The 22,751-nt window shown below is 40.4% G+C and overlaps 1 protein-coding gene across 2 annotated transcripts; it reads left to right on the forward strand.

The window, feature by feature from the left end:
* The first annotated feature begins 4,315 nt into the window (after nucleotides 1–4,315).
* Nucleotides 4,316–22,267, forward strand: ctu2 (cytosolic thiouridylase subunit 2 homolog (S. pombe)). 2 transcript variants are annotated; one of them, XM_061745342.1, is made up of 17 exons: nucleotides 4,316–4,403; nucleotides 5,209–5,376; nucleotides 8,387–8,461; nucleotides 9,498–9,576; nucleotides 9,711–9,770; nucleotides 10,091–10,151; nucleotides 10,235–10,344; nucleotides 11,544–11,794; nucleotides 13,136–13,271; nucleotides 13,356–13,487; nucleotides 16,429–16,520; nucleotides 16,616–16,713; nucleotides 17,866–17,955; nucleotides 18,093–18,207; nucleotides 19,559–19,625; nucleotides 19,754–19,812; nucleotides 21,799–22,267. In XM_061745342.1, the coding sequence occupies exons 2-17, from the start codon at nucleotides 5,321–5,323 to the stop codon at nucleotides 21,863–21,865; spliced, it is 1,548 nt and encodes a 515-aa protein (XP_061601326.1). In that variant the 5' UTR covers nucleotides 4,316–4,403; nucleotides 5,209–5,320; the 3' UTR covers nucleotides 21,866–22,267. The 2 variants fall into 2 exon arrangements, with proteins under 2 accessions (XP_061601326.1, XP_061601325.1); XM_061745341.1 differs by lacking the exon at nucleotides 4,316–4,403 and adding an exon at nucleotides 4,777–4,914.
* The last annotated feature ends 484 nt before the right edge of the window (nucleotides 22,268–22,751 follow it).

The raw sequence follows: 22,751 nt of genomic DNA on the forward strand, positions 1-22,751 counted from the left end.
CTTTCATTTACTTTAATTGCTTCCTGGAAACAGTTCTTCATGACGAGCGTCACTGAAAACGGATGGAAGTGTGGAAGTGTTTCATAAACGACTTCTGTCTGCCATAAAACCCCATGACTGACATTTTAAAATACCTATAAAACTGAGACTTGAGTGACAAGGGACACAGTTGAATATGTGCTCACGATTATCTTTGTTATTCATATTCTGACCTGAAGCACACCATTGTGAAATAAAACATACTCCAACGTTTAAGTCCCACGTTTCAGCTTTAATTTTGGAGAGATGTCCCAGTTTTAAACCACAGTGCTAATACACTACGTATAAAGGTAAGAGGATGCTGATTTGCATATTTTCATTCTTTTTACCCTTTTATGAACTGTTGAAAACAAAAGACCAACGTGTGGAAAATTGGGCAGCGCATGTTATTGGCTGGTCATCATCCAGGATGTAATGGAAGAAGAATTTAGCACCTCTCTATAAATGTATTTTAGCCACAAGGTTACCGCAACAGTAAGAGTGAAATAATATAACAGTCAAGAATTAAGACAATGGTTTGACTTGAAATATACAGGACTGTCTCAGAAAATTAGAATATTGTGATAAAGTTCTCTATTTTCTGTAATCCAATTTTTAAAAAAAATAAAAAAATAAAAAAATCATACATTCTGGATTCATTACAAATCAACGGAAATATTGCAAGCCTTTTATTATTTTAATATTGCTGATTATGGCTTACAGTTTAAGATTCCCAGAATATTCTAATTTTTTTTAATTTGAGTTTTCTTAAGCTGTAAGCCATGATCAGCAATATTAAAATAATAAAAGGCTTGCAATATTTCAGTTGATTTGTAATGAATCCAGAATGTATGACATTTTTGTTTTTGTAATTGCATTACAGAAAATCACAATATTCTAATTTTCTGAGACAGTCCTGTAAATGTATTTTAGCCACAAGGTTACCGCAACAGTAAGAGTGAAATAACATAACAGTCAAGAATTAAGACAATGGTTTGTATATTTTAAGACACTGATGAAGAAAAATCCAGAGTCCCCATGCCAGCTGGGTGCTTTGTAGACAGAATAACATGCAGTTCTCAAAACAGGTTTGCAGCTGTGTAAGACGGCTAAACCCAACTACATAGACACAATATTGGCATGACCTGAGTGTACTCACAAGAACTCACCAAGGAAATGACTCCTTTTACATCCCACCGGTGTAGTTCCCTTTCATCAGATACCGGCTGACAACATTCATCCCTGAATAGGAGAGTTATTTGTGGCAAGTGGATGGACAGCGCAAAAAATGTAATATTGGTCTTCAAAAAAAAAGTTAGGTGAATATTCCATAAAAGTTACTTGTTTAAAATGAATCCCACTCATTTAAGTATCACATTTCAATGTTACTCCTGTTTTCCCTGTTTCTTCATTAATCAGCAGTAATAAGGATGTATTTGAGGTTCAGACAAAGGTTTGTACACAACTGACAACGTTTAGGTGCAGTCAGCAGAACTGGCACATTTTGCATAAATGTGGTGACTTGAGATTTGTTTATGTCAAAGCAGTAAATGTGTTTGTTCTCTATATAAAGATTTGGATGCTCATCCCATCAACAGCCCATTTACTTGCTTTATTTCACAATTTTTCTCCTTTTTTCTGCAACTCTACCATTTTCTACCCTCATACTTTTGTCGAAATCTAAATGTTTTAATGTTTTCTTTTTCTTTTTGATTTGTGTCTTTCTTTCACAAGGAGCAAGCTAATTATACTGTGACTAACTTGGCTGCAGTGTTGCACAACTTAACCAGTGCATTTGTAGTTTAACCAGCAGCTGTCCAGATAGCTCACCTGTTCCATCGGACACCCTGTGTTCTGGTGAACGGGTTGTACGTCTGCCCTCAAAATCATAAAACCAAACAAAGGGCACGATATTTAACGGGGAAAAAAGCTTTCTGGAAACAGGGATTCTGGTACATGCACTGCAAAAACTCAAAATCTTAACAAGAATATTTGTCTTATTTCTAGTTAAAATGTCTAATTTTTAGTCCAAAAAAATCTCACTTAAAACAAGAGTCATTACCAGAAAAAACCTGTTTCAAGTAAATTTTCACTTGAAATAAGTAGAAAAATCTGCCTGTGGAACAAGATTTATCTTCTCATTACAAGCAAAAAAAATCTTGTTCCACTGGCAGATTTTTCTACTTATAAGTGAAAATCTATTTGAAACAGGTGAAAATTGTTGTTTTTTCCTTATGAGTCTTGTTTTAAGTGTAATGAGAATTTTTTTGACTAAAAATGAGACATTTTAACTAGAAATAAGACAAATATTCTTGTTAAGATTTTGAGTTTTTGCAGTGTCAGTGCAGTTGCATGAAATCACTTGTTGAATGTATGAAACTAATTTTACATCCAAGAAAAAAAACATTTATTTAGAGTGTTTCCACTGCCCTGCGTGGTATTTCCCTGCTCCCATAAACCTGGCTCAAATTAAAGGGTCACTGTCAAACTAATGCCAAACTTGATCCCAAGCAAAAGATGTGATCCATTCCTTCATCCTTCAAACACTGTGTTGGCACACGGAAACACATAAAACATGCAATAGTACGATGAACAAATAATGCATATTTATTTTGTTGCGTCTTTAATCTGTTTAGTTTTCTGCCTTTAATTCAGAGGCAGCGTCCAGCGAGAGCCTAAATGAAGACAAATATGAAGCTAAATGAGTGTGTAGGCTTCGATACATGTCTCTTTGTGTAAAAGAAGGGAGTTTTGTTAAAATGTATTGGGTTTAAGCATCATGATGGATAAAAGACCCCTGGGATCTTTTGAGGACACAGGCATTGAGTCGAGGCAAAAAAATGGTTTTCAGGTTTAGCCACAGGAGCTACCAACAAAAGCTGTGAGCATTACAAGGCGGGTTTAACTTTAAACTTTATTTGACTGAAAGCACTTTGGTCAACCTTTGTAGTTATGTACTATACATCTAAACTTTGCTTTGACTCAAATCTAAACAGAGCTTCATTTATCTCACAGGTCGGTTGTTGTTAGAATCCGACTTAAGCTGTGTTAAAGTAAAAAAAAGAGTGATAAAAGTTTAAGTTTGTTGTAATGTCTGTCACTATTATGTACATTTTTATTTATCAGAGTACCTGTAGATGTTGAAGCAATAGAAAGCCCAGTGTGGTCACCAAGTAATTCTTATGTTTGTTTGTGTGTTTGTTTTATTTTTTTAATAATACCATTAACAGTTTTTTATATATTAAAGAAAATCACAGAATAAATAAATAAATAAAATCAATATGTGGTGTAATTCTTCTACTCTGATTATTTATTAAAAATAAACAATCCAGAGAACCTTGGGTTGACCGGCAGAGGTATGGATGTGTGAAAACATCCCACACTTGAGGAATGAGATCAAATAAGGCCCAGAACTATGGAATATTATGACTATTACGAGTATTAGGGCCAAACTAAGACAAAAAAAATGAGACGAGAATAAAGTCATAATGTTGCGAGAATAAAGTTGTAGTATTACGAGAATAAAGTCGTAATTTATGAGAACTCTAACAGGAAGAGCTTCTTCCCTCTGTGTTAAAATGAGGAATATTGAGCATCTTGTGAAGTTATATTTTGGTATCGGTTTCACAAATAAGGAAATACTTAAACTTTTGGCACATCAGCATCGAATTATTATCAGTATCAGTTAAAACGATTGTGCAAATGACTGCGTCTATTTGGAAGAAGGAACCACACAGACTTGGAAGAAATTGCGTATTTTGTGGAAGAGGAAAATCTTTATGATCATCCTCATTGTTTCCTGAGAAACAACAAAACCTGGCAGGCAGATTTAACCACCGATATCCTTGCAGTCGACCATTAATATACTATAGTATACTATACTATACTATACCAGACAGCTCCTCTTACACAAAAGACGTGTGCTCTTCCTGTTAGAGTTATCATAATATTACAACTTTATTCTCGTAATATTACGACTTTATTCTCATATAAAGCGCTTTAAGAGACAGGGTGTACGAGCTGGACGTGAATGGAGTTTAGAAGGTTGTTAGGGAGCAGTGAGAACATGAGGGATTATTACGGGACACTGCTTGTCTTTCTTAAAGAGACAGGGCTAGACAATAGGATATAGATGTGATTATCTTACTTATTTTTCTTTCTTTTCTTCCCCTATCATTTTCCTTTGAGTTAGACTGTAACCTGATGTATTACCAATCCTGATGTTACACATCTGGTCCAGTAGGGGGCGGTATAACCTAATAACATGGCTGCGATTCGCCAATAAACTTAGAGAAGAAACAGAAACCGATTTTCTGCCTGAACTGTCATTATTCCCTTATTATTCTCTTATTATTCCCCTTCCATTAATATAATTTTGATACTGGGTAAGTACCATATTCATTGTGCCAAATGGAGAAATTGTAAACCCTTTCCGGGGTTTTATTAACGATTTTAAGATTTTTTTCCACATGTCTCAAAAGAGTAGAAAACAAAAATGCAAGTAAAATAGGTTTAGACATTGCTCGTTATTTGTTATTCTAATTTAATAATTCCTCTCCTTTTCTATGCTCCATTATGTGAATTTAAATGCTTAATTTATTTTGTTATTCATATGCACCTTTTAATTCTTAGAGCGCTTTGTTTTTTATTTGTATTCCTCACAAGAATCCCGTTTTTTATTTTCCTTTCATATTGTATTTAAATTGTCCATTATACTAAATGGAAACGCAAATAAAAAAGTCACAACGGAAGTGAATTACCGGGGACTATTTTTGCTGATGCACCGGTGTTTTTACGTGAGAGGAGAAGAAGAAGACGAAGAGGACGTAAGTGAAAAGGAAGAAATAAGAAGAGCGAGGAATAAGAAGAACAACGAACGAGAAAATAAGTGAAAAGGTTAGTGTTCAACGTCGCTACGTGTAATTTTTAATGTGCAACACCGGTGCATCGGCAAAAATAGTCCCCGGCAATTCACTTCCGTTGTGGCTTTTTATTTGCGTAGTTTTTTATTTTATTTGCAGCGGGGTTTCTTTATATTTGCAGCGTTTCTTTTATTTGCAGCGGCGTTTCTTTTTGTTTGCAGCGTTAGTTTTATTTTTCAATTTTCAGCCACCGTAATTATCCTCTTTGAGAGTTGTATATTTTCAATAAAGTTTTGTTTAAAAAAAGAACGTGTAATTCCCCCTCCAGGCCGGCAGGTGGCAGCACGTTCCCTGTGCTGCTGGAGCGGCTCTACAGCCCTGAGGGAGAGCGTCCTGTCTGTTCTGCAGCCTCGTCTGGTCTCCAGCAGCAGCAGAGCAGCATGTGCCAGGTGGACGAGGACTACCGGGAGGAGCTGGGGCGACCAGCCGGGCCCAGGTAAGACCAACCCCGGGACGACAGAGATGAGACCCGGCGGACCGAGGAGGCCGCCCGGAGCCGAGCCGAGACTCCAGAGCAGAGGTTTATAAAGTACTGGAAAAAAGTAACCAAGTAAAAGTAGAAATACCATAACTGAAAAAGACTTTGGTAAAAGTTAACATCACCCATAAGAAAATGACTTGAGTAAAAGTCTTAAAGTAGCTCACATTGATTGATTGATTTGTTTATTTCGAACACATAAGGGAAAAATATAAAATGTAAAAACAAATTCAAAACATACAGAAAAAAAAGCAACAACAACAAAAACATAATACAAACAGGGAAAAAAAAGGAGCAGGTAGAAGTAAAACTTATTTAACCCTGCCCTTTTGTTACCTCTATTATAAATTAAACATAAATATTAATAATAAATAGCTGCTAATTTACACTATTAGGCTACAGATTTTCCCATTGGTTGAGCCTTTGCACCTAACCAGCTAACAAACAATCTTTCCTTAACATAACTCCTCAAAGAACCATCAAAGAACTTCCCAGGACTTCCTTTCTGTACCATTTTTTTTTAATTGATTTATATTTATACATTGCTTCAACCCATCACCCAACCCATTCCATAGATCCACTCCAACAACGGAGATACACATGCTTTTCCTCACATCTTCCTTTCATCAACACATTGTTTTTTTACATTAAATTTTCCTCTAAAATTATAACCCCCTCCCTGTCACAAAACATTTTCTGTAAATTGCCTGGAAGTGAATCAGTTCTCACTTTGAATATGATTTGTAGAGTTTTTAGTTTGACAATGTCCCAGAATTTCAACACATGCAACTTTAAAAACAGTGTGTTTGTGTGATCCTTATAACCCACATTGTGACATTAAATCTACTTAAGTATCAAAACTATCTTATACTCAAAATTATACTCAAGTATCAAAAGTAAAAGTACAAGTATTTTATAGTACGCATGAAAAGAAGCAACGCAGCCAAAAATTATCCTTCCCTTGTTTTTTTTATTTCACTTTCAGGTGCATGAAATGTGGTATAGAATACAACACCAAAAATAAACTGTCTTTCTTGCAAAATATAATTTTTTAATATATATATATATATATATATATATGAATTGAAATATATATGTATATTATTTTAATTTGTAACGAGGTGGCAAATGTCAAAGTAACAAAGTAAAAGTATATTTTTTTAACTTTTAAATGTAGTGAAGTAAAAGTCCTGATTTAAAAAAAAAAAAAAAAAAAAAAAACGCAAGTAAAGTACAAATCCTCAAAAAAACTACTTTAGTGTAACGAAGTACATCTACTTCGTTACTATACACCTCTGCTCCAAAGAGAGACTCATCGCTTACTCGCAGCTCAACACGATGTAAACTCATTTAAGAAAACTATTAAAGTTTGGATTTGACAGCAGTAATATTACAAAAAGTTCTGGGAGATCCCGTTGATGTGGTTCTGGGATCTTTACTCACCGTTCTTGATCATTTTTACCCCACGGGGTGAGATCTTGGAGCCCCAGATGGAGGGAGATTATCAGTGTCTTGTATGTCTTCCATTTTCTAATAATTGCTCCCACAGTTGATTTCTTCACACCAAGCTGCTACCTGTTGCAGATTCAGTCTTCCCAGTCTGGTGCAGGTCTACAGTTAGGTTTCTCACAACCTTTGACAGCTCTTTGGTTTTGGCCATAGTGGAATTTGGAGTGTGACTGTTTGAGGTTGTGGACAGGTGTCTTTTATACTGATAACCAGTTAAAACAGGTGTCTTTTATACTGATAACCAGTTAAAACAGGTGTCTTTTATACTGATAACCAGTTAAAACAGGTGTCTTTTATACTGATAACCAGTTAAAACAGGTGTCTTTTATACTGATAACCAGTTAAAACAGGTGCATTAATACAGGTAACGAGTGGAGGACAGAGGAGCCTCTTAAAGAAGTTAGAGGTCTGTGAAAGACAGAAATCTTGCTGGTTTATAGGTGACCAAATACTTATTTTACCCAGGAATTTACCAATTAATGCCGTAAAAATCCTACAATGTGATTTCCTGGATTCTTTCCCTTCATTCTGTCTCATAGTTGAAGTTACCTATGATGAAAATTACAGGCCTCTCTCATCTTTTTAAGTGGGAGAACTTGCACAATTGGTGGCTGACTAAATACTTTTTTGCCCCACTGTACTTCCTGAAGTTAGATGTTGTTTGTTCTTGCAGATTTTTACATTTATAAGGTGAGAATTTGTAAGGAAAAAAGAAAAAGTGCAAGTTTAAAGTCAAAATTCCTTTTATTCTCTCATTTATTTCTTAATTTATTTTTCTTGCTTACTTGCAGGTCAGTAAAATCTGACTGTGTTGTTATTTGTTTACTGAGTGAGGCATCCTTCATGTTGAGCTAAAACAAGATCAGATTTGAGACTTGCAGCTGCAACGAGCTGCTTCTACAGAAGAGTATTAGGGCCAGGCAGGAGAAAAATAAAAATAATATTTTAGAGGAGGAAGGTTTTTCTTTCATTATACACTTCGAGAAAAAAGTCGAAATGTCAAGAAAAAAGTCGAAATGTCGAGATTAATGTTGAAGTACAATTTCGAGAAAAAAGCCGAAATGTTGAGAAAAAAAGTCAAAATTTCGTCAATAAAGTTGAAATGTTGAGAAAAAAGGCAAAATTTCAACGTTATTCTTGGAATTGTACTTCAACATTAATCTCGACATTTCGACTTTTTTCTCAAAGTGCACAATAAAAAAAAATCTTCCCCTCTCAAATAATTTTTCTCCTACATGGCCCTAATACTCTTCCATAGCCTCTCTGAGCTCCTGCAAGGGTTTAATTCTCCTCGTCTGAGCGGTTAGCTGCCAGTCCTTTACTCTGATGGCTTGTACTTGGCTGCTGAAAACAAACACCTGCATTTATAGCCAGTACTTGTGGTATAAATGGGAAGATTTTTACACGTTCAAGCATTGATTTGTGCATGTTTTCATGTTTCTATTCTTCTCTGAATTAGTGTTTCAAAGAAATGTGTCAAATGCAAGGAGGCGTCGGCGTCTGTGGTCATCAGAGCAGGAGATGCACACTGCAGGTGAGACGTACACACACACACACACACACACACACACACCTCAACTCAGGAGGACCAGGAGCGGCTCAACTAACACTAGTTACTTTGTTACTTAGAGTATTAGCAACTTCATTTTTTTAAAGACAGATTCCAGATTTCTAAATGAATAATGTAATCCCTGTTTTTTGGCAGGGGTTACGTTCCAAAAATAACCTGTGATAAGTGAAATCCATGAAGTAGCAACCTTTTTTTTTTTTTTTTTTTTTTTTTAACTTTTTTATAATTATTATACAAGGCTTCAAATTGCAGAGATCAGCCCCACCACAACCGGATTAATTGGATTTGAACGGGAGAAAATGAAAAAGCATTATGAAAAAAAAAACTACAATAAGTACAGTAGGACAATTTGTGACTGGCGTGTATTCCACTGCTCTTCTGAGCCACTGCATCCCGACTGTAGCATCTTTTTCTCCTAAAACCGCGGTGCAGGTGTGTTTTTTCCAGAGAAGAAAATAGTTATGGGTCGTTGTTGACGCTCTTTTTTTTCTTCTGGGCAAAAAGATTCTCATAAACCGACACCATGGATTATATCTGAGACTGTAATGAACGATTCATCAAAGGTCCCGTTCTTGAGCTGCTGCTGAAGCTCATTGGCCGTTCTCAGCTTGTTGCTAAGCAACCAACGTTATTGACACAGGAAGTGAAGAAGCGGGGAGACTGTTTAGCCAATCAGAATGTAGAACACGATGCACAATGCAAATCCGTGAAGCAGCGAGACGTGAAAGGTGAACCACGTTAGAGCGAGGGATTACTGTACTGTAATGCCGTGATTTCTAACATTGTAAACTCCCGTTTTAAACGTTCCATCATCACAGCTGCACTTTTATTCCTTGATTAAAGTCTTTTTTTTTATAAGAGATGGTCGTTCAGGTCTTGGAAAGCCGCTTCTTTATCTGCTGAGTCTGCCAGGAGGTGAAAGTGGATGCTAGAAGAGGAGCTGGGAGACGCGGGCAGCGCTGGTGAACAGGTGTACTCATCATCTCCTTCTCTCCACCAGGAGCTGCTTCAAAGAAAACTTTGTCCACAAGTTCAGGGCCATGCTGGGGAAAACCCGACTCATCTTCCCTGGAGAGAAGGTGAGTCCCACGCAGGTCTTCATGGACCTGGATCATTAGATATGGAAGGATGAAAAGTCAGACAGAGAAACAGAGAGAACATGAAGGTCAGTGATGTCTGAGTGGTGTGTAACGGGGGTTTCCTCTGCTTGCAGGTGCTCCTGGCCGTGTCTGGAGGTCCGTCTTCCTGCTCCATGCTCAGCCAAGTCCAAGAGGTTTCTGTCACACTCTAAACTCAGCAGAGAAGCGTGGAGATGCTGAACAGCTTTCTCTACACGCTTTTACAATAACAGTACGGGGCCTGTGCCCCTTGATAGTCAGGTCCTAAAGTACATATTCCCTCTTAAAACCTTCTCTTGTTTTGGTAAAAATAACTAAATAAATGAATGAAATCCAGTAAAAATCAGCTGCTTGTAGCAGGTCTCAGTACCAGATGTGAACCTTAACCAGGGGCACTAGCTTTTGCAGACGACTCTTTAGCACACGTCCTCATTCAGCGTTTTGGTTTGATGTTAATGAAACGTTTCCTCCTCAGGGTTTGAGTCAGACGGCTCACAAGAAGCTGCGGTTCTGCCCCGGTATCGTCTACATCGATGGTAAGTCCCTCTGTTCTGCTGGTGCCGTGTGTTTCCTCCCCCCCATGGTGATGGTTGGTGACGGTTGGTGTGCTCTCTGCCAGAGGGGGGCGCCGTGGGTCAGTCCCAGGAGGACCGGAGGAGGACGGTGGCGGAGCTGCAGGCCGTGTTCAGAGATACCGGGTTCCCCTTCCACACGGTCCCGCTGGAGCAGGTCAGTACCACACAACCTTAGGAAGGACCACCACGATGTTTGGATTTGATTTTGATTTGAAGATTTTATTTCAAACATGCATGATAAAAAGAGTACAATAAAGTAAAAAAACAGAATACAAATAAATGTGTAAGTTCTTGGGCAGAGCTCATGGATCCACGGAACCTTAACCAGGGGCATGCTGGAAACAGAGTAGGAATGAAGTAAACACTTATCCACTCCTACCCCTGAATCTACATACATTCTTACATATAATAAGAGTTTCAATAAGCTTACTTATAAAACACCCATCCCTACTTTAATAACTGTTCTATACAGGACTGTCTCAGAAAATTAGAATATTGTGATTTTCTGTAATGCAAATACAAAAACAAAAATGTCATACATTCTGGATTCATTACAAATCAACTGAAATATTGCAAGCCTTTTATTATTTTAATATTGCTGATTATGGTTTACAGCTTAAGAAAACTCAAATATCCTATCTCAAAAAATTAGAATATTCTGGGAATCTTAATCTTCTAATCCAAAATGTATGACATTTTTGTTTTTTTAAATTGCTTTACAGAAAATAAAGAACTTTATCACAATATTCAAATTTTCTGAGACAGTCCTGTATAATACTCAATTATATGTATATATGAATATAGTCAAAATCAAGGCAAACAAAAGAAAACAAAACAAACGCCCAGCATTTAGTTGTGCTATGTATGTAATAATAGAAGTAATTATAATGCATAGTATTATGTTATCATAACTTAATTATAATACTACAATATAATAGAGAGCAATGGTATAACAATATACTTGAATAACTATAGAAGAGTAGATATGATATATACTGGTTCATATATTTACCTCCAATTATATCCATAAATTACTATAAATCTATTTATCGACATATCTACATATAACTATAAATCAATATATATTAATAGAGATATAGACACACAAATACTGTATGTATAATACAACTCAAAATTTCCATATACATACCTACATATAACATATCTATATCCATAATATATGTCTATATATCTACATATATTAATACATGTACTACAAGTATCTACATGTTTATTTTCTGTATTTTGAATAGAATGTTTCTTTGTATCTTTTAATAAATGGTGATATGTTTTGACTCTGTTTTAGCTCCGTGTTCAGGCTGCTCCACATGTTAACTGGTGTTCTGGTTTCAGGTTCTGGACCTCCCCAGCTCCGTCCTGGCCACAGCTCTGTCGTCCCCAGCAGAACCGGCCCGGGCCTACAAGGCAGCCGTGGACCAGTTCATCCAGACGGGCAGCAGAACCGGTGCCAGCACCGGTGCGGCGGTGCCGGGACCAGAGCCGGCTCTGGCTGAGGTGCAGGAGTCTCAGACGCTGCTGCTGCAGCAGCTGCTGGGCTCGGTGACCACGCTGACGGCCCGGCAGGACCTACTGAGCACGCTCAGGTAGGCTGGGCCGTATTACAGTAATACCGGATACTGTTGGTGTCTATAAATAGCAGCAGTATCATTTTCAATACCGTCATGAAAAAATGCAATGGATTCATACAGAACTGTCTCAGAAAATTAGAATATTGTGATAAAGTTTTTTATTTTCTGTAATGCAATTTAAAAAAAAAAAAATAAAAATAAAAAAAATAATGTCATACATTCTGGATTCATTACAAATCAACTGAAATATTGCAAGCCTTTTATTATTTTAATATTGATGATTATGGCTTACAGTTTAAGATTAAGATTCCCAGAATATTCTAATTTTTTGAGATAGGATATTTGAGTTTTCTTAAGCTGTAAGCCATGATCATCAATATTAAAATAATAAAAGGCTTGCAATATTTCAGTTGATTTGTAATGAATCCAGAATGTATGACATTTTTGTTTTTGTAATTGCATTACAGAAAATCACAATGTTCTAATTTTCTGAGACAGTCCTGTATAAGAGATAACAATTAAATATCAAATAAAAGTTATTTAATGCCTAAAATGGATTCTATGTCCAGTAGCACTTATGTGTGGTTGAATCTTCAGTTTTACTTAAATAGTTGCTTATGTTTTAATCTACATTTTGAGACTTTCCATAAAGTTTATAAACGTGATGTCATCACGTGACAGCGTGGAGCGGAGAGAGACGGGAGGGGGGAGAAAGATGGCACTGGGAGAGAGAGGGGGAGAAAGATGGCAGGTCGCGCACCGTGTGAAAAAAGAAAACAACCTCGAACTAACAAATTCAATAAAAACTGCAATTCTAAAAAAGCTGGAGGCCAAATATGAATCTGATTCAGTGCGCAAATTAATGCGAAAGTGCACTTTCCTCGACCGTCGTTACCGTGGAGGATATGAGACTGACGATAACGCACTGGCTGAAATCAAGGCTGAATTCCAGGCTGAGATCGTGAGCTTAGAGGGGCGACAGCAGCAGCAGTGGAATCAGAATCCAAGAGACAGAGACACAACCTGAACCCCCACGAAAATACATGTCCCTGGGAATAAACCTCCTGCAGAAACAAGCCGCTCAAATAGCCGCTGAAATAACAGCTGAAATAACGGCGCCGGCTCACTCAAATTGATTTGTGCGCGTTGTATTTGCACTTTTTTTATAAGCTGCATTTGTTGTTAATAAAAGTTGTAGCATGTTATGTTGTTATTGTTCAGTAATAGTGTTTGGTATTCAGTTTCTGAACGGTGAAGGCTCAAGCCAACAGTTTGGTAAAACCACTTGAGGCTTACGTCATCATTCTCTGCGGTGTCTCCCCCCCGTCCTCCGTCCCCCGTCCCCCGTCCCCCCAGGCAGCACCTGCTGGTCCACACGGCGCGGTCCCAGGGCTACAGCAAGCTGATGCTGGGAGACAACTGCAGCCGCCTGGCGGTGAAGCTGCTGAGCAGCATCTCTCTGGGCCGGGGGGCCCAGCTGGCCCAGGACACGGTAGGACAACCTTCCTGAGACCAGGACAGACATAGGACAGACATACACGTGTGCAGCTCTGACCTCAGGGGTGTCTGGGGACAGGGCTACTCAGACTCCCGGTACGGGGACATCGTGTCCGTCAGGCCCATGAGGGAATACTCGTCCAAGGAGATCGCCTTCTACTGTCGTCTGTTCAACGTCCCCTCCGTCTCCACGCCGGGCCTGGACACCAAGGTGAGAGCAGAGACGGGACCTCACGCTCCAACAAACACCTCCTATCTTCTCACCACTCAGTATATAGGTTTATCTTTTCTTTTCTTGTATTGTATTTATTTACTTTTGGGATATCCTGCTTCTGTTTCCTCTCTGCTCCAGTTGTTTCCAGCAGCTGCTACATATCAGAATCAGAAATAAGTTTATTGCCAAGTAGTTTAACACAGTGGTCCCTAACCCCCGGGCGTGGGTCATCTGGTACCGGGCCGCACAGAGCGAAAAAATAATAATGATGGATGACTCTCAAACTGATGGTTCACAATGTTTTTATTCCTTGGATGTAAACGGCAAACACACCGTAAGAGCTATAAATGAATAAAATAAAATAGTTAGTCTTTCTACATTCATACAAGTTTCATTTAACTTAAATACAGAGCGACGGCTGCTCGGTCGGCAACCAAACTCAAGCTGGACATAAATACGGCATAGAATTTGCAAAGAAAACAAATCCTGATCAGCAGGTGCTTTTTGTGTCAGTTAGGCACCACTTTAGCATTCCTGACACTAGTTTAGTCTTTCAGACACACTTTCTACTGCTGTTAAACTTTTACCGTTAAAGTCCGAAGCGCCGGATGTTTACAAGGTCTCGATGAGACGCCTTCAAAATAAAAGCACAAAATATCGGTCTCCTTAATATATAACAAATAAAATAAAAGCCTGTCTTTAAATAATGTTAATGAGAAAACATTACATTGATAGAAATACTCATATTAAATGTAATTTACAATTTCCATTTTTATTTTATTTTTTCGAAAATGACTTTTATTATTATTATTATTATTATTATAATAGAGAAAATCCCACAGTTTTTAACGCCGATCTTGTCATTTTATTTAGTTTTTATTAGCTACACCTTTAGATTGGGCCGTGAAAATATTGTCAGACATTAAACCGGTCCTGGTGCAGAAAAGGTAGGAGACCACTGGTTTAACACACAAAAGGAATTTGTTGTGGTTACTGGTGATATACAAAAGAACAAATAATATTAAAAGAAAAAATCTCCAACATGTTGGTTTTAAAGTGCCGGAGTAATGAGTCTGTACAGAGGTGACCTGGGATGTGTGTTAATGTGAGCATAAGGTCAGGAAGGGAGTGTTTGTGTTAGTGTAACGTAGAGGGGGGTCCGGGGGTCCGGGGGTCCGGGGGTCCGGGGCCGTGTCTATGAGCCCCGCTGCAGTCGGGAAATATAACGATGCTGCAGCTCTTCAACTCCCTTTTCTAACAGTTGGAACCTCCAACGTTTCATTTTCCTCTCATGTTCATATTCCTGGGTTTCAGCCGCATTTATTGGAAACATTAATCGGAAGAAACTTGGTTGGGTGGTTAGTGCCGGTGTTCTGCCAATTTCTGCTGCTTTGCCAAAAAATGCTACCTAATGATTTTCTACCTTTTGTAGAGCTACAATTTTACTGTGTTTTACTCCCTAAACCACTTCCTTGTCTCTTGCCAGGCCGTTATTGTAAATAAGGCCGCGTTCAGACTGCAGGCAAATATCCGATTTTTAGCCCATCCAGATTGAAACTGGATGACTCTTTTGAAGTCTGAACAGTCCCAAACCGCATGAGATCCGATTTTTGCAAACCAGATGGAAACCACCTCCAGGAGGTAGTTTCATATCGCATTCATATCTCATTTGGGCAGATGTGTGTCAGTCTGAACAGCTCCAAACACTCAGATCGGATATGACTGTCCCAGACGCTCCAAACCACCCGCCCATTTCCAGTTGTGGAGCTACTCATCCTTTCACAGAGAGCATGTACAATCTCTGATGTCACGACAAAAACTATTATTTGTAGTTTAAGTGTTGCAAATTCACATTACAACATGTTTTAATAGCAGAAAAAAAGACTGCATTTCCACGTACGGTGCGGGTCGCCGCGTACCCTACGCTGTAGGCTCTGCGTCGGTGTAACGCGGAACCATAAATCAGCTTTCAGTCGCGCTGTGAGCCCGAACCTGCAGCCCGTCAGCCCCTCTCCTCCTAGGAGGACAGGTTATGGAGCGGGGCTGCCAGTTATTAATTGCTGGTTCGTTTTGTTAACTCTGAGCTTTGTTGGTTGGTTTGTTAGTTTGCTGGTGGTTTTGTTCTGAACACCTTTCTCTGTTTCTCATTTTGCTGGGACGCCGGGTTCCTCCGCCGATCACACAACTTTTGCTGTATATGTTCATTTTTATGTCTAAAAATGATGCGCAGTGCCGACCCAATCAGAAACGGTACAGATATTTTGGGATTTTTTATATATATAAAAGAAATACATGACTTCACACAATACACGCGCTGGGTGACGCCTCCGCTCCGACGTCGTTGCTACGGCAACCCGTCAGATCAGTCAGTGATGTGGCCCAGTCTGAACAGAGCCAGATCCGATATGGACACTTGCTAAAAACAGTGTGGACAGTCAGCCCTGAAAATCGGATATGAGAAGGAATCAGATATATATCAGATTTGCCTGCAGTCTGAACGCGGCCTAAGAATGTTCTTAATGACCTGCCTGGTTAAATAAAGGCCAATGACTGAATGAATATCAAATAAAGCCATAGAATTGGGTATTTTTTCTCTTTATCGTATAATGTTCACAAAGTGTAATGCATTCATGTCATGGGTATTGTATTTTGAAGGATCAAATACTCAACATCCCATATTATCAATTTTACATCGTGCAAGAAATGATTGGCGTGGCAATCAAACTTTGAAAATCCACTGTGCGCATGCGCAGAACCACGAAGTAGCATTTCTCGGCAGGTAGCAGAAATTGGCAGAACACCGGCCCGGCGGGGCCAGAACCGGATGGGGATGGTGTTTCCCTCTGAGGAGGGAGGACGGTACACGAGAGAGGAGAAGAGGCCTGTGGAGCATGTGCTCTGGATCATTAACGTCATCAGTGCTGTCTCTGTCCTGCAGGCGGGGGAGAAGGCCAGCATCCAGCGGCTGACAGAGAGCTTCGTCACCAGACTCCAGGCTGACTTTCCCTCCACCGTCAGCACCATCTACAGGTGGGACATCCCAGACACGTGCCCTGCTGATCCCCTGACCCCCACCTGACCCCCACCTGCTCACCTGCTGTCCCCTCTGTCCCGTCTGTCCCCAGGACCAGTGAGAAGCTGCAGGTGTCCTGCAGCAGCTCCTCCCCGGCTGCTCGCCGGACCTGCTGCCTGCTCTGCATGTGCCTGCTGGACACGGCGCTGGGTGAGTGAGTGGACCCCCCTTGCAGCCCCGTACCGGTCCACGGGTCCAGGGAACCCGTCCGGTGCACGCTCCCAGAACCAGACTTGGGGGGGGAGGGAAAATCCGCCTCGTCTGGTCAAAAAAGCTCTGGGCCTAAAGTTTAATTGCTCTTACAAAATGGATATGATGTTAAAGGGGACCTATTCTGAAAAACAGGTTTTCTCTTGCTTTTACATTTATAAAGTGGTCTCCCCTCAGCCTGCCAACTCAGAGAAGGAGGAAAGCAACCAAATTCTGCAGTGTCTGTACAGCCGCCCGGATGATCCATCCAGTGTGATGTGGATCTACGAGCCAATAAGATTCGGTGCATTTTCGTTACGTAAGCAAAATGCAAACCCCGCCCACAACTATAAAACCGTGTAACTGCATGAGCGTCCGACTATCGTAGCACTGCGTGACATCGTCTCTCTGTCCATCTTCCTCCAGCAGCTGAACTTTATTGAGGTTTTTGTAGTGAAATGAGGAGGAATCATAGAGATAACTTCTCATTTCAATAACTGGATCAGCCGTTCCTCATCATGACTGTTTCCTACAGCGCTTTCAACCGGCTTTCAACGCGAGCGGCAGGAAGAAAATAGAAGCAGGGCGTCCGACAAATGTTCAGCTCAAAACGGCGCAGCGACCAGTTAGGACAGTCGAATAGAAAATAAAGCAATGGAATTGATTTTGTTGCTGACGCTCGCTCGCATCGCATGCAGTTATGACACGGAGTAAAGGCTGATTTATGGTTCCGCGTTACACCAACGCATTTCGATTTAACGCAGAACCGTAATTCAGCCTCAACTCCGGCGGCCGGAGCTTCCACCATTTTTTTCCTAGCGGTGTATCGCGTTATTCAGACAGCCAATCAGCACAGAGCCTCATTATCATAGCCCCGCCCACTCAGAATCCTGCATAGATAATGAGGTTAGAAACGGTAAAGATAAAGACATGGTTTAAAGGCTGAATTTCTAATTTATTTAGCAAAAACAATCAAAAGCTTGTTTTTAAGACATTCAAGGCCTGTTTAAAACAGACTTTAAATGCCATAATAGGTCTCCTTTAACTGATCTGCCTCAGTTAGACGTCAGTGGTCTGTCCCTCCTGCGTAACTGCTGCTCTCTCTCTCCTCAGGGGAGGCTTCAGCGCTCCAGGCCCGGCTGATCTCAGAGCAGCTGTCCCAGACTAAAGCTGCCCCCCCTGCAGCCCCGGGGCAGGATCCAGGTACAGGACACACCGGGGGGGGGAGCAACATCTCCAGCAGCCACCGTCTGTAGCGTGAGGAGACGTGTGAGTCTCCTCCTGTCGCTGCTGTTGCACGTGTGCAGCGTTAACGTGGAGTTTCTCTGCTCCCTGTTCAGGTCCAGGCCAGCCAGAGTCTGTTGCTCCGGCCGGAGCAGGGGATTGTGGGAGATCGGCTGGAAGCTGCTGCTCGTCCTCAGGAGCAGGGGATTGTGGGAGCTCGTCTCCTGCCCAGTAAGTGACTGTGTTTCCATGCATCAATAACCCTTTTAAAACCCGAATATTGGCAATAACCCGAATTTGCACGGCCATGTAAACACCAATAACCCCTTTGAATAACCAGAATTTGCTCATATTCTGGTTTAAAACCCCAATATGAGCCCTGGGTTACTCCTTTTAAAACCTGAATATTGGGTCATGTAAACGCCAAACGGAATATCCCCATCAAACGGAACAGGAATTTGTTTTCTGCACATGCTCTGTTCACAAGGAATCCTGGTCTTTTGAGTCCAGGAAGTTCTTATAAACACGGAGAAACCAAGACCAGGAGGAGACTAATCACTTCATAAATGTAATGAAGGATCTGAACATTTCTGCATTTGTAGACGGTAGAAAGTACCGGGATAGAAGATTTACAAGAAGGTGAGAGAAAAGTTGCGCGAAGCAGCATTTGTTTTGAATTTGGATACAGGAAGAAGAAGCAGAAATGACGGGAATTACATCATCACGTTCTCCGTGCGTCGCTGGTTTGATCCAGATATCCTGAATGATTAATTACCATGGAAACGGAATATTCTGAATGTTTAAGTAACTGGAATATTAGCAATAACCTGAATTTTGACTGCATGTAAACGTAGTCAGTGTTTGTTGCCGCCTCAGTCAGTGCGTTTACATGGGAAATTTAATTCCTCTTTAATTCAGAATTAAATCTGATTTAAAATGATTAAAAATGACCATGTAAACACCTAATTCCTAATGAAAATGGCCATTCCAAATTAAACTTAATTCTGAAGTGGCTGGTTTATTCTGATTTTAAATCTGAATAGAATAATTCAGTGATCATGTATCCACTCATTCCTCTTTTCCGGTGTTTCTTTCTGCTCGTTCCCTCGCCCGTCTGTCTCCATGACGCTTATATTCCATGCTGGGCTGGTTTTCCTAACAAAGTTTCAAGATGCAGCACGCAGTAAACGCTGGTCAAGAGCAGAGACCATTTATTTAATAAATAGAAATAATTAAAAGAACAGATGGAAACAGGAAACATCAAAATTGTGAGCTTTTCAAAGTTGTAGCAGCTAAGTTAGTTTTTCTTCCAGTAGTTTAACTTCCGGTCCGCCCCCCTATCCAATCAGAACCTTCCCAACCCCCAGACCTGGAGAGGAATTGGAGAAAGACCATCAAACGTGTTTTCATGTAAACCTCAATTCAGAATTACTATTTCCATGTAAACTCAAGGAAAATAGTTGAATTCTGAATTATTTAATTTGGAATAATTAGTTCTGAATGAAAAACCATGATGTAAGCGTGTCCTGAGGCCTTGGGTTCAGCTCTGAGCTCACAGCCTCCCGTCTGTCTGTCTGTCCAGGGGGGTGGAGACGTCTGACCTGAGGGGCCTGCTGTGCTACAGCTGCCAGCTGACCGTCAGAGACATGGTGAGTGTCCACACAGGGATGGGAGGACGGCGTCATCCAGGTCCAGCGTAGTCCTGTCCCTGTGACCCCAGTGTGACCCCAGGGTGACCCCGGTGTGACCCTCCGTCTCTGTCTCTTCTTGTCTGCAGTCGTCGCTGCAGCATCTCCCCCAGTACGTGGTGTCGGAGGCTCGGAGGAGGCAGCGCAGGTACGGACAGTCCTCTCACTCTCATTGTTTCTCCTGTAGCTTTGGCAGATAAGGGAAACGTCCACACCTGGGAGTGCCGGTAAAACCAGATCTGCTCCGTTTAATGGGGAGCCTCTCTGGTCTGGTGGCTTATGGCACTTTTCCACTAGTACCTACTCAGCTCGGCCTGGTTTCTTTTCCACTACAATTCAGCACCTGGAGCAGAAGTAGGAGGTTGGAGGGAAGCTGCTGTGATGTATTTGATTGTGTGATCTAAATGAAGAAGACAACACTAAAGATGTAGAACCTGGAGGAGATGATATACAGGACTGTCTCAGAAAATTTGAATATTGTGATAAAGTTCTTTATTTTCTGTAATGCAATTTTAAAAAAAATAAAATGTCATACATTCTGGATTCATTACAAATCAACTGAAATATTGCAAGCCTTTTATTATTTTAATATTGCTGATTATGGTTTACAGTTTAAGATTAAGATTCCCAGAATATTCTAATTTTTTTAGATAGGATATTTGAGTTTTTCTTATTTTAGCATTACAGAAAATCCCAATATTCTAATTTTCTGAGACAGTCCTGTATGTGCTGCTGGGTCTGTGGCTTGTGTTTAATATCAAGTTAAAAAATGAGAGAGAGAGAAACTTCAAGCGGCAACGCTTTTTAATTTCTGTTAGTTTGTCTCAGTGCTGCTGAAAAGTCAGCTGGAGCCGTGAGCAGCTATGAAGAGACAGAGTTCCTGGTAGATCTGGTCATTCCTTATCTCCGTCTAGATCTTTTTAATTCTCTCCTCAGCACCAGGTTTATGAACATCTGACCCTCAGAGTTGGATCATGAAACAGACTTTTACTGCCATTGCCTGTTGAATAAAATGAACCAGAATCCGTCAGAGTCTCTTTCTCTGATTTCCTCCTCCTGACTCAGACGTCTGACTCCAACCCCCCGACCAATCAGTGGTCTGTAGTGTGATGATGTCAGATACAGCCGACTCAGCCGCTTAGAACCTCGGCAGAATAGATACAGAAAAGTATCTACTCTGCACGTTAGACCCCTGGTGGAGAAGAACCAAACTGAGTGGAGTCGGGCTGAGTAGGTACTAGTGGAAAAGTTCCATTATTGATCGGGGGTGGGCGTGGCAGCGAGGAGCAATAAAGGAGGATGACACAACACCAGATCAATTACAAACAAATGAATGTGATTGAAATAACGGTGGTGAAGAAGAAAAGCTCTGCAGAGCTGCAGGTGGTGGTGCAGGGACGACACTGGTTCACCGCGGCAGACAGGTCTGCACTGAGAACCTTTACTCAACAAAGAGGGACGTGGGCAGCAGCTGCTGCTGCTGCTGCTGCTGCTGCTGCTGCTGCTGCTGCTGCTGAACCCAGCAGCACAATCCCACCGCCTAACCACCTTACTGTTATTTCTGTTACAATTCTTGTTCTTTCAATGATTTTAAATGTAAAATACTGAGTACACTGCAAAAACTCAAAATCTTACCAGGAATATTTGTCTTATTTCTAGTTAAAATGTCTCATTTTTAGTCAAAAAATCTCATTACACTTAAACCAAGAGTCATTACCAGAAAAATAACTTATTTGACAATTTTCACCTGTTTCAAGTAAATTTTCACTTGAAATAAGTAGAAAAATCTGCCAGTGGAACAAGATTTATCTTCTTATTACAAGTAAAAAAGGCAGATTTTTTACTTATTTTAAGTGAAAATCTACTTGAAACAGGTGAAAATTGTTGTTTTTAATGAGATTTGTTTGACTAAAAATGAGACATTTTAACTAGAAATAAGACAAATATTCTTGTTAAGATTTTGAGTTTTTGCAGTGTGAAGAATAAGTTTGAATGATTTTAAAGGTAAAATGAACATCCAGTGAGAGCAGAGATGTTAGGCGCAGCAGTGTGTCTCCTTCCACGCCGCAGGTGGTCGTACGAGCCGTTTGTCCGTCCGTCCCGCTCAGCCACTTCCTGCTCTGCTCTGTTCCAGGTCTGTGATGAGAGAGGAGATCAGCGAGTTCCTACTGGACCAGGATGAGGACGAAGCCTCAAACTGAAGCTTCCCGTCTCCCCTCAGGGCTCCAGCATGAGGCCTTTCATACAAACACATATTTTATGAGTATTTTTTCCTGTACCAGTGACTCCTGCTTTCCTGCTGGGACCGTGTCAGAGCTGTTCCACTGAACCGTGAAATAAAAGTGACTTCACAGCCCGTCAGGACAACATGCTGTTCTTGTGAAGGGAACAAGATCTCAAACTGTCCCAGAACTGAACTGGATTCATCTGAGAGAGGACTGTTGCACTGTAGATTACTGATGTATAAAAGAGGACCCGGATGTGATGGGTTGATGTTGGAACCTGCAGCGCCAGGAACTATCCAGTTGGACGGGGAAGTGGGCTCAGTCCTCCCACAGAAGAACCAACATTTGTTTCTAATAAAAATCTTAACTTTCCATAAAGAGTTGTTTGTGCAAGCTGCTCCGCTTTGTTCCAATAACATCTCTACTTCACCTGGACTGAACAGTTTCCACTGATGCTGAGCAACACTGTAGAGTGTTTTAATCACAATCTGTGTGTCTGAAATAACATACTAAACAGTATATATTCAAAAATTATACTTTAGTTTGGCCCACTTGAGTAAATATCAGTAGTATGCATTAATTTGGACGTATTACTCTGAGCTACACGGCACTTCCTGCCGTTGGGAGGGGGAGTTGTTACCATGGTAACAGCAGCAGCAGTAGCAGCACCGCTCCACTCTTTCCAGTTTATCCTGGCCCAAACAAGATGACATATAATATATACGAATATTATATACAGGACTGTCTCAGAAAATTTGAATATTGTGATAAAGTTCTTTATTTTCTGTAATGCAATTTAAAAAAAAAACAAAAATGTCATACATTCTGGATTCATTACAAATCAACTGAAATATTGCAATCC

Source organism: Cololabis saira, chromosome 17 (genome assembly GCF_033807715.1).
Source record: "Cololabis saira isolate AMF1-May2022 chromosome 17, fColSai1.1, whole genome shotgun sequence".
Lineage (NCBI taxonomy): Eukaryota > Metazoa > Chordata > Actinopteri > Beloniformes > Belonidae > Cololabis > Cololabis saira.